Source organism: Mugil cephalus, chromosome 6 (genome assembly GCF_022458985.1).
Source record: "Mugil cephalus isolate CIBA_MC_2020 chromosome 6, CIBA_Mcephalus_1.1, whole genome shotgun sequence".
NCBI lineage: Eukaryota > Metazoa > Chordata > Actinopteri > Mugiliformes > Mugilidae > Mugil > Mugil cephalus.
In genome coordinates, this window is record NC_061775.1 from 20,942,177 (window position 1) to 20,956,206 (window position 14,030).

The 14,030-nt window shown below is 42.3% G+C and overlaps 1 protein-coding gene across 1 annotated transcript in view; it reads left to right on the forward strand.

The window, feature by feature from the left end:
• The window catches only part of ap1m3 (adaptor related protein complex 1 subunit mu 3), a 33,775-nt gene extending 20,031 nt beyond the window's left edge, over positions 1–13,744 (forward strand). The window contains exons 7-12 of the mRNA XM_047587951.1: positions 3,298–3,440; positions 3,931–4,002; positions 4,186–4,344; positions 6,383–6,508; positions 8,275–8,350; positions 12,332–13,744. Coding sequence (XP_047443907.1) covers positions 3,298–3,440; positions 3,931–4,002; positions 4,186–4,344; positions 6,383–6,508; positions 8,275–8,350; positions 12,332–12,354 — 599 coding nt within the window. The 3' untranslated portion in view covers positions 12,355–13,744. The remainder of the gene's footprint in view (positions 1–3,297; positions 3,441–3,930; positions 4,003–4,185; positions 4,345–6,382; positions 6,509–8,274; positions 8,351–12,331) is intronic.
• Positions 13,745–14,030: the final 286 nt, after the last annotated feature.

Here is a 14,030-nt window from a genome sequence, read left to right on the forward strand (position 1 = left end):
ACACTCACGTCATAGTGGCTGATTCCAGCATGTAAACAAGATGCATTTACAACTTTAGTTTGTAACGTGGCAGAGCCTGTTCACTCACCTTGAACTCACTCTCATGCTTTACCTCCTCTTTTTTTGTCTTAATCCCATGCACAGCCCTCGCCCTTCCTCTACCAACCCCTCTCCGCCTGTGACATTTTTCCATCAACGCTTCCCACTGCTACATCTCCCCCTATCCCTGCACATCATCCTCCTCCTCCTCCTCCTCCATGTCTTCTTCCTCCTCTCCTTTGCTCACATTTCTTCTCCTCCTCCTCCCCCCCTGCTGTTCCTCACTGAAGGGGAAGGGCTCCATCACTGTCTAGCCTCTTTGCCTCAGACTTAATCCCCACCCCGGGCTACAGCCCCGCAGATGAAAGGTGAGGGTCTGTGGCTGCCCGGTGTACGCAGCCCACAATCCCCCCGCTGTGTGTAGATGTCTGGGAAATAACATATCCCCTCAAATAATGATCAGAAGTAATGATCAAACACACTGGCAGATGCAAACACACACTCACGCTGAATTTTAATACAAATATTCGCATGTGTTCTCCACTTTCATCTTCACTGGTTACACTTTTTTACATATCATTTCCCAGTCATTCGTACATAGTTTTTTTTTTTTATTCCATCCTCAGTGGATGCAGCCTGAGTGGGAGAATGAGTATAAATCATTTAATACTGCCCTCCACTGGCAGAAGTCCAGAATTGTAACCACTAGGAAACGGAGATGAATATTATAGCTGCTTTAGCCGCTTTTTATCTGATATATCTACACATTTATAACACTTGAGTGTATACAGCTGCTCATGCACCCACAGGATTTATAAAATTCCTTCTTAGCTGCCTTTTGTCTGAATCTGGTGGGTGAGAGTTTGTTTGTTTTTGCATAAAAATTTCATGTAGGTTGCATAAAGTTGTCTTTACGATGACAGTAGGAGCCGCGGGCTGCGCAGACTGCCGCTAACAGTTGTTTTTATTTCCGGCGAACATGCTTGTTATTTTCTCAGTTAATCATCTTATCCATAAAATGTCACACACACTCGTAAAAATGCCCAAGGTGACATATTTAATTATGTCTGACCAACAATGAAAAATGTGGAGATAGGCCTTTCATTTTTTTAACAGCCTTATTAAAACAAAGAACAGGAAGAAATCTTCACATTTAAGAAGATTAAATAGTCTGCGAGGTGCTTTTAGTATTTGCTAAATGTGATTATTAATTGGTTTCCTGTGGCTTTTTTGTTTTTTTGTTTTGTTTTGTTTTGATTTAAGACAGCAGCCCGAAAACAGATTAGGTTGCGCCCGTCTGCTGCTGTGCATTAAAAGCATGGAAGCAGGTGAGTGCGGTCTTAAAGGTGAACCACAGGGGACACGGCTCCATCTTCAATCCTCAGCTGACATGTACACAAACAGCTGTCTCTTCTTCCAGCCTCTCAGGTCGAAGCGATGACAGAGCGCGTCCCATACGACCTTTCCTTCCTGTCTCATCTTGATAATTCTGCATGCAAGCTTTAGTGTGTGTGTGTGTGTGTGTGTGTGTGTGTGTGTGTGTGTGTGTGTGTGTGTGTGTGTTATGGACATAAAAAACATTTCTAAAGGGCTTCCCAGCTTTGCTTGACCTGCAGTGCTGCGCTCCCCCTGGACCTGACCTCATCTGGTCGCCGCTCATGCATTAAGAAATGTCACATGCTCACACACACACTCGCTCGCACAAGCGAAATCAATAGAGAAAGGAGCACGTTACACACATCTGCAAACTCAAACATGTACGTACGCACGATTGAAACGGAGAACAATGAACAAGGAAGCAGCGTGCACAAATACACACTCGTGCATATATTTACTCTGACAGGCCTTAGTCCTGGTCCGGGGTTGCATTCGGAGCAGGGTTTAGCTCGCTGCTGAACAGGGGGGATTTAGCTGAAGGCTCACAGGCCCACAGTCATTAGAGCAGTTTTCCACCACTCAGCACCCCTCATTAAGCAGAGTGGAGGTGAACGTCGGGCTTTCTCCAGCAGATTTCAGATCCTTTGAAGACGTCACCCTGATGACTGTCTATTGTTCTCTTTCTCCATTCTTAACAGGAATTTTCACACAGTTTTATTCGTAGTGAAGATGATCCGGTTGTCGCACCCTTTTCTGAGCCCGTGGCAGCTTCTGCTCGCATCCCTCGTCGTAATTAATGTGTAGCTTATTGATTGGTCAACGGAGAGGACCTGACCAACTATAGAGGATACAGCGTGCTGTTCTAAAACTTTTGACTGGTAGTGTATGTGACACGAGGCAACGTCACCGTTTACGTTTGTTGCAGCTAGTCCAGCTTTAAGCCACTTAAATGTGGAAGATTTGTTCACACAGGGTTTTCTTTATTAAATATTCTCAAATCGTTTTTCTTTACTTTTTAAAGACTAAATGACATAATTACACAAAAAAAGGAGTGAGACTATAGAACCAAGCCTGATCCCAGTAGACCACAGTGTTATTTTTGCCTTTATTTAATCTTTAATTTTCTTGGTCTCGTGCCTGGTCCTTAACTATGTGCTGCTGTCACACTACAAATTTCCCCTGTGGGGTAAATTAAAGGAATATCTTATTTTATATTAGTTTGCAAATAAGGTTTGCGCCCCTTTGAAACACCTCAGCAAATACTAAATACACTCCAGGAGGCTTATTGATGATATTCACATAAATAGTTGGGCACTTTTGCAGTCACATTAGTAATATAGTGATAGTAATTGATGCAATTATATTACTGCAAAGGTTTGTGTGTGACCTCTCAGGTGTAAATAAACACATAAAGCTGATCTATTGTTTATTTTTGAAGCTGCTATAAACTGTTACATGTAGTATTTGCCAGAGAAATGACAAACTTTCTAAATACAGACACATATTCCAGATTTTTTTTCTTGTTAATCATTCAAAAATGATTCGTGTTGTTTTGAGGGCTTCGTAGGAGGAGGAGAAGATGGTGGCTGCAGACAGTGAGGGAAAGCTGCGTGCATGTTTGTGCATGGCGGCAAAATAAATGTTCAGTCGGGGGGACAAGAAGACGGCAGGTGGACTCGGTAGCACACTGCCAGCGCGCCGTGTGTGTGTCTGCGTGCGAGGGAGATTGAGTGAATGTTTGTCAGTCATCATTACCTTGACCTTGATTTCCCCCAAGGCTGCGTGGAAAGCTCTCAATCTTTTTTTGTGTGTGTGTGTGTGTGTGTGTGTGTGTGTGTGTGTGTGTGTGTGTGTGTGTGTGTGTGTGTGTGTGTGTGTCAGGAGAGAAGAGCAAGGCGGTGGAGCTGGAGGACGTGAAGTTTCATCAGTGTGTCCGTCTGTCACGCTTTGAGAACGACCGCACCATCTCTTTCATCCCCCCCGACGGCGAGAGCGAGCTCATGTCCTACCGCCTCAACACTACAGTGAGCGGGGACACACATGAAAAAAAACAAATCTCGTCCTCCGAAGGAACCCGGGCACACGCCACCAGCATACCGCTAAGAACACACGTCTTATTTGTTTCACACTTTGGCGTCAGAGCCTCAAATGTGTCTACCTTGCACGTATAAAATGATACAATCTGCTCATATTTGTGCTATATCTTTTATGTTTTCACATATTTTTTACCAAATCAATAATATAAAGTGTCCAGGTTCCTTCTTACTTATTTTGATCTATTAAGTAGTAAGTCAAAAGCTCATGTCCCAGTTACTAGTACTACTCAGTGGAATAATCATGATTTAAGGACTCCTGGTATCTGAAACCAGGATGGAGTTATTGACCCCCTTGTACAAGCACAATATCTTGTTGTCGCTCCCGCTCTCTCATCCACTCTGTCCCTGTATTGACGTGTGTAGTGATGCACTTGCAGTTTTGACCTTGTCCACGCTCTCTCTCGATCTCCCCCAACAGGTGAAGCCACTCATATGGATCGAGAGCGTGATTGAGAAGTTCTCTCACAGCCGCGTGGAGATCAAGGTCAAGGTAATGACGAGCGACTCAAGTACGCGCTGATAAAAAAAAAAAGCAGAGAAACTTATTTAGCATTTACGCCGCCTCCATCTCGAGCTGCACTCCACGCAGCAGCGGCGGCGGCGACGTGTGAATTTGTGCGTGGCCTTTTTGCTGTGAAGATCCCGACTGACCTCTGTCCTCCTTCTGTCGCAGGCTCGAAGTCAGTTCAAGAGTCGGTCCACTGCCAACAATGTGTCCATTCTGGTGCCGGTGCCCAGCGATGCTGACTCACCCAAGTTCAAGACGAGCACGGGCAGCGCCAAGTGGGTGCCCGAGAAGAACGTGGTGCAGTGGAACATCAAGTCCTTCCCTGTTAGTGTTGCCACATCTCAGTTCATAACTTAGGATACAGACAGATGCCCCAGAACAGCCTTGTTAGCGCGTTACATAACTTCTAAGAGTCCACAGAGGGACACAGATAAGAGGGTGTTGTCTGCAAATTGTAAAATAAATAAGAGCAGATAAAGACGCACAGTTGTAATGCAGATAATGGAGAATGGACATGGTCCTACTGAGGATGTCCTGTGGTGTCTGGACACAGAGTGTTAGTGGGGGCCTTTGGGACCTATGGGTTTGAATGGAGGGGCCTGGGCTCTGTGGATCATCCCACAGATACCTGATCAGTTTGGGATCTAGTGAAGTTGGAGGCTGTTTTTCCTGGTTTTATTCAGTTCATCCTAAACCGTTTGTGTGTTTGTGCCTGTGTCAGGCTGCATTCTGCTGGGGGTGCCTGGTCTGGTCTTGGTGGGTGGTTCCAGTAACATCTACACGTATGCCAGGTGCCAAGTATGCCAAGTTTCCCAGTAGAACACTGCATTGTCACAAGATGTTTATAATGTTTTTTAAACCCAAAATACACAGCAGGTGGCGCAAAATCTACATTTGTCTTGCATTGTTTCTGAATATAAATACGCCATGCATACATTTTGAGACTTTCACTCTCAAAAGTTTACTTTTAAAAGCGCAGGGATTAGAACGATGCATGTGTCACAAAATGAAGTTGTGTTGTGACTCAACTCACAAATATGAGACAGCAGCCATTCGTCACACTGTGGCTGACGTCCTGCGCAGCCCGCACAAAAACATCCCTCCATTTCCTCACCGCCGCTGCTTTAAGTTTCTGCGTCAGTCTCTGCTTTGTAGCCTCTTCAAAAGAAAAATTTAACTGACTTTTAAAAACTGGCATTAATTCAGTCGAGGTTCCTTTTATCTGCCAGCCTCTGATATCTCCTCAGTAATTCATTACACCATCGGCCTGTCAAGGAGGGTTAAGGATTGCCGCTAGCCGTGACATATTGTTATCCAGCCGGCGTGTGGCTCTGCAGAAGATGTTTTTCTGCCTCAGTATCCACCTTTGAACTCTGTATACGCTCACAAGAAGCCGTGGTTAATGTTCGTAATGTATGATGGAGGAAACAGAAACGTAATGCAGTCGCTTGTTATGAGAAGCGTTAACAAGATTCAAATGTTTCCTTGTCAGATTTAGATTTAATAGGGATAACAAAACAGGTTTTAAACGCAGTTCAACGACGGATTATTTTGTATAAAAGTGTCAGTTTCTCAGTTTATTAGGGATTCTGAAAACCTTAATGAGCTTTTCAGGTCGACAGATGGGGTCCTGCACGGATGCACAATTTCCTCCTGCGCTTGTTTCTGTATCTGTGATTTCTCGCTGGTTTGAAGTGGGAAAGGTTCAGTTTGAAAACAGGTTGAGTCACTTGCAACAGCATTTGAAGGGTGCAATGACGGCTGGTGGGTTGTTTTGTTTACTTGCGATGCTACAGTTCATTAAAACCTTACAGAGCCAATTACATGACATTTCTGTGTGTTAAACTCTCTGTAAGTGGTATTTTTGACTGGATTTATATCATGGACGGGCCTAATCTGAAGGCAAACCTTGTAGAGTTTGTAGCGTGAGATACGTTTTCCATCAATTACAGATTTTTTAAATGTTAAACAGAAATTTAATTTGAAACCAGCGACTTCAGGGACTTTAAAGTCAAGTAAAACCAAAGTACAAATCAACTAATACACATATGGTATGTTTCACAACTGCCTTCTATCTTAATGGTTAACTAGTTTTATGTATCTGTGTTGGAGATATGTTCCTGTGAAGTGATATCTGATTCACATAGATGCGATAAAGGAGATGCCTCTAGTTTGCTGTTTGTTTTTGGTGGACAAAGTAACCTTGTATTAATTAGAGTCGGACACCTGGGAATAGAACTCATCAACAAACTAAACAGTGTTATTTGAAAGGCTTTACGAACTTCATCAAACTGGATTTGGTGGCTTATCAGGCTCAGTGACAACTTTGTGGCCTTTTCTGTGTGTTTGTGTGTGTGTTTAGGGTGGTAAGGAGTACGTGATGCGGGCACATTTTGGGCTACCCAGCGTGGAGAGCGATGAGCTGGAGGGAAAGAGACCGATCACGGTTAATTTCGAGATCCCCTATTTCACTGTGTCCGGGATTCAGGTAGGAAACTTTAACAACACTCTCCCCCCAGTCTTACTTTAGTCCTTCTTCCTTGTTGTGCACCTTCAGCTCTTTAACATTCACACATGGGTGGAACCCGGTGAGAAGGGCTCAGTCTAGATGGATAACTTATTAAGTCTTCTCACAGTCCTGGGAAGTCCGTCACACCCTTTGTCCCCTGCTCACGCTCCACTGTGGCGTCGTGGCATTATACACTGCAGCAAACCTAATACCTGATTCTAACTATAGTCTTGAGATGCTTCAGATTTAGTGACAAATGTATATCTCAGAAATTTAACAGGTAATGAGAATAACAAGTATTTTAGCTGTATAAAAATGCATCTTCATTTTTAATTCCTAGCTTAGCTTAAAGGTGACCTTTTAATGTTTTTTCCCTTGTTTTTCTGCCACATACATAATGGTGCTGATAAAAATACGCTGCTCCTTCTACTTAAAAAAAGTAAGGCAACCTTTTTTGCATCATTTTATCCCATAGATCCAACAAGAGTAGACTTTGTTGGTACAACATTTATTCTGTAATTCTTCAATAAAGCCAATGTACTTTTGCAGATTATGTCAACTTACTTTTACAAGTTTACTCGCAAAAGTAAGTTTTTTAATTCACTTTTAAGTCAACTCACTTTTGTAAGACTACTCTTTTTTTAAGTACATGGAACACTGTATTTTTATCAGTACATGGCCGACTTACAGCTAAAACCTATTGCTAACGGTGTTAGCTTACTTATATCTACAACAATATAAAACCTGAAAGGCTGCAGTAAATAACCAACTATATCACTAACATTAACTTCATTCTTATCTTAAAGTCCAGTCTTTTTCCAATTTCTTCTTGTCTAGAGCTGGTTGGTTGGTGGGATTTACCCAGAATTCATTACACCAGAGCAAAGTAAATACAACGAGCAAATTGTGTATTGTGGGGGTCTTCATAAGAAGATGTTGAGCCACTTACATATAGCTTGTTAATGAAAAAAAATGTAGACAACTTCAAAAGATAATATATTCATGTCAAGAGACAAACTTTGTTTTTTATTGTTATTATCACAGGCTTAATTATGGTAAAATGACATATTCTTAGATTGACTTTTTTCAGTGTGTCTGTATTGAATGTGTGTAAAAAAAAATTTTAATAACAAGATAAACATATGTAAAAGCAAACTCTTTGAGCTCTTCAAGCGGCTTTTCCAACATTTCTTTAAAATGTCAACTTTTCTTGATAAATGTTTCAGTTCTTGCAAAACTGCTGTATACATACATATAACGGTCATTATCTTACAAAAAAGTCCAACTCAGACTCGAATGTGAAAATGGATTTTAGATGTTGCCATTTCTAATCAAGTATGAGAAATCATGCGATTTGTTTGGTTATAGTTCGGTTTCAGAAGCTGTCCTCACGAGCAAAGGCTTCCGCAAATGAGATGAAAACGAGCTAGAGTCCAGACATAATATCGCCCATTGTCAGACAGACAGAATGAGACAATTAAGGATTTTTTTTTTTAAAACTCCAAATCTCGCAAAGCTACTTTAATGGACTCCCAGAAGAAAATCATTGAGCTGGAAACAGAATAATTATTTGAACCCATAGAGATAAATCCTCCAGTTTATCTGAAATAAATTACATCAAAGTGAAGGTTACATCTGGTGTAAATGAGCTACCGGGAGCTCACTGAAGCACCATGACTATGCACAGTAAATGGCGTGTGAATGAATGAAGTAATAACTATATTTAACTGCTCTGTGTTCCTCAGGTGCGCTACCTAAAGATCATAGAGAAGAGCGGTTACCAGGCACTGCCATGGGTGCGCTACATAACCCAAAGTGGAGGTGAGAAAACAACACACTGAAATAACACGCCTATACAAACAGGCCGAGTCCCAGTTTGACGGTTGTGAATTTTAAATGACATAGAGGAAGAAACAAAAACATGCTTTCAAATAAGTATTTAACTAAAACCTTAAATATCCAGTCAAAAGAAGCGCAATATATATTTAAGGTTAGAAAAAATATTATGGAAAAAACTAATTGTGTGTGTTTTGTTCTGATCTCGTATTTTGAATCCCAAAGCAATTCGCGTTTAGCCTTTTGACAGTTTTAAATTCTCATCTTATGCTCCTCAAAAGCGGGACTGTATCAAGTCCAAATCCATTAGCGGATCGGAGGTCACCCCGAGGTCCCTCCTCCCGCCTCAGCATTTAGCCTGTTGCCCCTCGAATGAACCCAGCTGTGCACTGTCCATCATATCTATGGCTCCATCACCACGAGCCATTAGCAACACAATGCGGGTTGCCAAGATATCAACATTTCACAAACTTTCTTGGCTTCGTTCAGGCTTGGTTATGAGCATGAACAGATTTTGTGGTCAAATTTTGTGAAGCAAAGCGAACACCTGGGACCTCGGGATTCAGTCGCCGCCCTGGGAATGAACCCACATCTGTCAGACTCGAGGGTGACACCAAGGTCGACAAGCGGCAAGAAGTGTTTGTCAGCTTTTGACTTGTGTCGGTGTTGAAATGCGTGGCAACATCCTTTCCTTTAAACACATGCTGGATGTTCAAACACATCATTACCACATTAAAGCCGCTGTATATCGATGAGGCTGCAGGAAAAATAGTTTAGGCATAGAAATGATATGCAGATGGAAGCCCAATACTTTTGCTGGACCGCTGCCAGAAATCCTTAAGTTTCATACCTGCCGCCTGCCCCAGGAATGAACCCGACTCCGCTACATCAATCATATCCATTACCTGGCTTTGTCAGGTCTGAGTCAGGGGCTGCGGAGGTTGAATGATGCCACCGAGCGCCAGGAGGCTCCCAGGGTGGCACTCGGCAAATGCCAAGGTTGCCGTCGCCGTGGCTGCGACTTCAGCGACGAAGCAAAGGGGAGAAAGAGAGGATGAGTTAAAGAAGAGAACGGATGGGATGGAGTTGGGGTGGCTGGAGAGAGGGCTATCACGTTTTCTTTTATTGTTGTCATCAGCAACACGGGGAGGGAGACAGCGATGGTCACATTTCACTCAACACTACAGGCAGACACTCTCGCTCTGATCAAATAATACCCTGATACTGTCGACTGGAGGCTGATTAAAGATTAATGAATTTAGTTGTTGGACCATACAGCAGTAAGAGACGACATTGTTAGTATCTGACTGGTCAGAATAAGATCGGGCAGCGATAAACAGGCAGCTGGATGTTTAAGGTGACACATGTTCCATCTTAATGGGGAAACTGAACTATTGCGTCCAGACTTACTACGACAGAGATTTGATCCCCGTTGTAGGAGCTAAGCCACGGACGTGCTAGCATGCCAGAACTTTCACTTGATTATCTTGACACACAACATCGTCCAAGACAACTTTAAAGTCGACCACTTAATCACTTTGTTTTCCGTCAAAACCAGGAATGACTCATTCATGTGTATTGAACAGATTCATGTGTAAATACATATCTGTTTTTATTATTTAAATGAAAAATATATCTACAGTGCCACTTTTTTTCAACATATTTGTGTAAAAAATGAGTCCTGCAAGTATAAACAGTTGAATAAACAACTGAAACTGAACTATTATGCTTTTGTATTCGTTTATTCAAGAAAATGAATCATTGTAGACATCAGTTCGTTGAGGAAATTTTAGCTGATATGTTATATTGGCTCATTTTCTTGAATAAATAAATACAAAAGCATAATATTTGTGTTTTATTTGTTTAATTGTGTTCCCTTTGTGTACTTTCAGGACTGAAAACCACTGCTGTTTTCAATCCCTTTATTGCAGAAATGTATAGATTTTGAGCGATTCGAATTCTTTTATATATTCTGAAAGGATTTAATGACACACCTCCTACACTTAACTAAACACAGCTTAGTTACAGGTCTCTCAGCAACACTTTTTTTGTCTTCGTCGTAGTTTTAGACAGGTTACATCAGTCCCTTATTATGAAGAAAAGTTTCCAACATCTTATTAAGAGGCCAGGAACTGTGTGGGGCTTACGTATCCATGATGACAGCATCTGCAGAAAACAAAAGTGCCGTGAATAGCTGAAGTTAAGTGATGAGCAGAGAGGTGTTGCATTAGTTTGAAGTCTGGGCTCTCTGCAGGCCACTCATGTTCTTCCATACGAAGCTGAAGAAACCATTTCTCCGTAGAAAGAGAAACTCTTGACGTCACCTTGAGAGCATTCACTGTTCCTTGAAACATATTCAAAAGGCGTTTTTAAAAAAGGCAACTGGACTTTTCACCCAATTTGCTTCTTCAGGTCTAAGTGACTGGTGGGAATCTGAGGTTTAAACAGTTTAAATAGGAACATCTGTGGGAGTAGCCCATCAGAAACTTGCTCGACTTATTTCTGTTAATGACCAGAAACTTAGCTGTCGTTGAGGGGGAATTGTTTGTACCTGTCCTCTTTCCCTGTGAATGGTGATCTAACAACCCATTATCAGTCAGAAGCTCACATGTTGAGACTCACAATCTGAACAGGTTTGAAACCTCTGGACTGGATTTGTAAATTGATGGAGGATGATATCTCAGAAGGAAACGTCTCTACAAGTCCACTTTCCTTTCTCTTACACATTTCTTCAGTCACCCACAACCTGGGTGACTGAGAAACTTCACAGGTTCACCTTTCTGAGTTACGTAATGACCAGCCACAGCCTCTCAAACACCTATAGACCTGTCTCTTCTGTTAAATTAGTGACATTTAATCCTTTAAGACCTAAACATCTGATCGTTGATTAAATAAGAAAGAGCTTGCAGTATCTGAATTACCTAAACTACCCGATGGATAAAATTCAAAGTGTGGCTGAACACTGGGAAGTTGCACTTTCTTGAAAAAAACCAAACAACTGCCATTACGGTAATGATGATGCTCCGCTGCTGTTGGCTGCAGGTTGGGAAGCGACGGGGGGAGACCCAGGAAAAGAGAGGTGTTTGGAGTTATTTTTACCCTTGAGATGTCACCAAGGTCTTCCAGACAAAAGCACAACTTCCCAGTAATTCGAAAACCACAAGATTTCACGGATCGCTGGCAATCTGTTTGGTTTTAAAGGGTTAACGCTGCTGACCTCAAGAGCTCTGCAGAGAGCAGAGCACTGTGTTAAACATTCTGTTGTGGATTCGTGATATCGTCTCACACTTCCAAAAGAAAAAGTCCTCTTTATCAGAGTCAGAGCCTATAAGCCGTCTGTAAACTCAAAAGACCTCCCGAAGTATCCATCCTGCTATAAAGCCGGTTTCTTCAACGCGTTCTCACAAAAATACCCGATACTGCCTGCCACCCACAATCTCAGAGCTTGATTGTAAGGCTATTACGCACAAGACATCACACAACCACTCAATATCCACTTGCCTGTGAGGGATCCTGAGGTGCAGAAGGGGTTTTTGCCAAGGCATGAGTCTGCTACCTGCAGCGATAGGGGTGAACTTGAGGGAGTTACATGATTCGATTTCAAATACAGTCAGTTCTGGGACAGAACCTTCAGAAAGCAAATTAATGTGTCGAAGTGTCCACATACTTCTGCCAGTATAGTGGCCTTTTTTTTTTTTTTGAACGGACGTGGATAGACACGTGTATTATTATAATTCAGTCTGAAGTGTGCATATAAATGTGATAATTAGATTATAAGACTGTTCACACAAGACAGGAATGTATAACATGTTGGTAATGCAATTTGGCAGAATGCACCGCTGCTAGCATCAGCGCAAATCTCGTTTGGGGAATTAATAGCGCTGATAATGGCAGCGGTGTGGCGTGCAGGGACGACGGGGGGAAGAAAGCGGCGCGTTAATGCTCTGCTGTTACATTTCTTGGCAGATTACCAGCTCCGGACAAACTAAAGGGCACAGATGCTGCTAGATGAGCGGATATGTTCTCCCTCCTCTGTTTTCTCCGTCTCTCCTCCCTCCATTTCTCCATCTCCCCGTTTGCAACGGACAGCAGAGGACAAGTGCAGGTGGTCACGTGAGAATCCCACCCTCCCACCACCACCACCACCACCACTCTCAATGGAAACAACATGTCAAACTTCCTCAAACTCAAACCGTAAAAAGGCGTCACTCTTATTTTTAAGGATTCCTCAGGACCCCGGTAACACATTTTAATACGTGAATAATGAACTGATAACTCTGAGACACCATCTGTTTCAGCCAAGATCTCATTTCCCCACTTTTAATGCTCACACAGTTTCTGGACCCAGACCTTATCTTTAATTTAGTTTTCTTCAAGAAATATTCCAGTAAAGTATTTAAAACGCGGCCTATTTTGGTTCCTTCAGCTTGTCCATTGAGAGTTTTAGTCTTTCTGCTGAGTAACTTGCAATCCAGTCGATTTCTGCTGTGCCCGTAGACGGTCATTTTGTTAATTTTATTTATCAAAAGTCCATAAATAGCGCAGTTTTTTTTTATTTTTATTTTTTGAATGAAAGTGTGCCATCCATTCTTTTTCCTGCAGAAAAGTTTCCCGTACACAAAACCAATCGGCAAATTTGATGACTCCAGTTTTTTATCCTTTGTCCGTATGCATTTTCATTCAGCTGTTTCTCCTCATCCCTCTCAGCAAGAATAGAATTTGCCAGATTTGCATATAATACATTCGCCGTCTTAAGACATTGCCTGTGCATCATCACCATTAGCGCTGTGAACATAATCCCCAGCGCACTGAGACTAACCCCAGCGACCAGATCAATGATTAATAAGGCACAATATTGTCAGAGGCACTGGCAGTGTAACATAACGCCGTCGACACGCTCCCATCGGGCCTGTAACCTTGTCCTTGTGAAATCAGCTCGCAGCTTCGAGGCCGAGGCGGAAGGAATGAGCAAGGGGGGAGAATTTCCTTTTTTCATGTTTGTGTTTGTCGTTTATACTGTACTTGTAACTCAGTTGCGGGGGACAACAAAAGAAGAAGTGGACAAGGGGATAAAGTAACACACATGGATTCATTTGCAGCATCTTGACAATACGTGGCAACGGTTTAATTTGTTTTTATACTTCTTCGGAGCAGTTCGTGGTGGAATTCACTCCCTCTGCCGTGCATGCGTCAGCTCAGCTGTACCGCTAATAGCACAGAAGAGAGTCTTGAGTCATGTTACTGCCACATGTCTGCTGTCGAGAACGAACCCTCTGTTACATTCATGTCATTATTGGGCTTTTAATTAATTTATCAACTACTGTTTGTCCATAGGAAACAAAGGGATATATTTGGAAATAAACAATTTTTTGTACCTTGTGTTGGAATATTATTGTTGTTTGTGGTTTCCGCCGCGCGAGTTAAGCAACATCAACAATTTGACACACTTATCTGGTGCGAGAGCCATAAATATTCAAAAGGTAAAGGTGTTTGATGCACCAGGCTGTGATGCTTTTAAAGGATTAGTTTGACATTTTGGGAAATGCGCTCATTTGCATGCCTGCTGGAAGTTAGATGAGGAGATTGATACCACTCTCGTGCTGTACATACATAAGCAGTACCTTAGCTTGGCATAAAGAGCCGCCGTGGTTTACCTGCAGGGAAC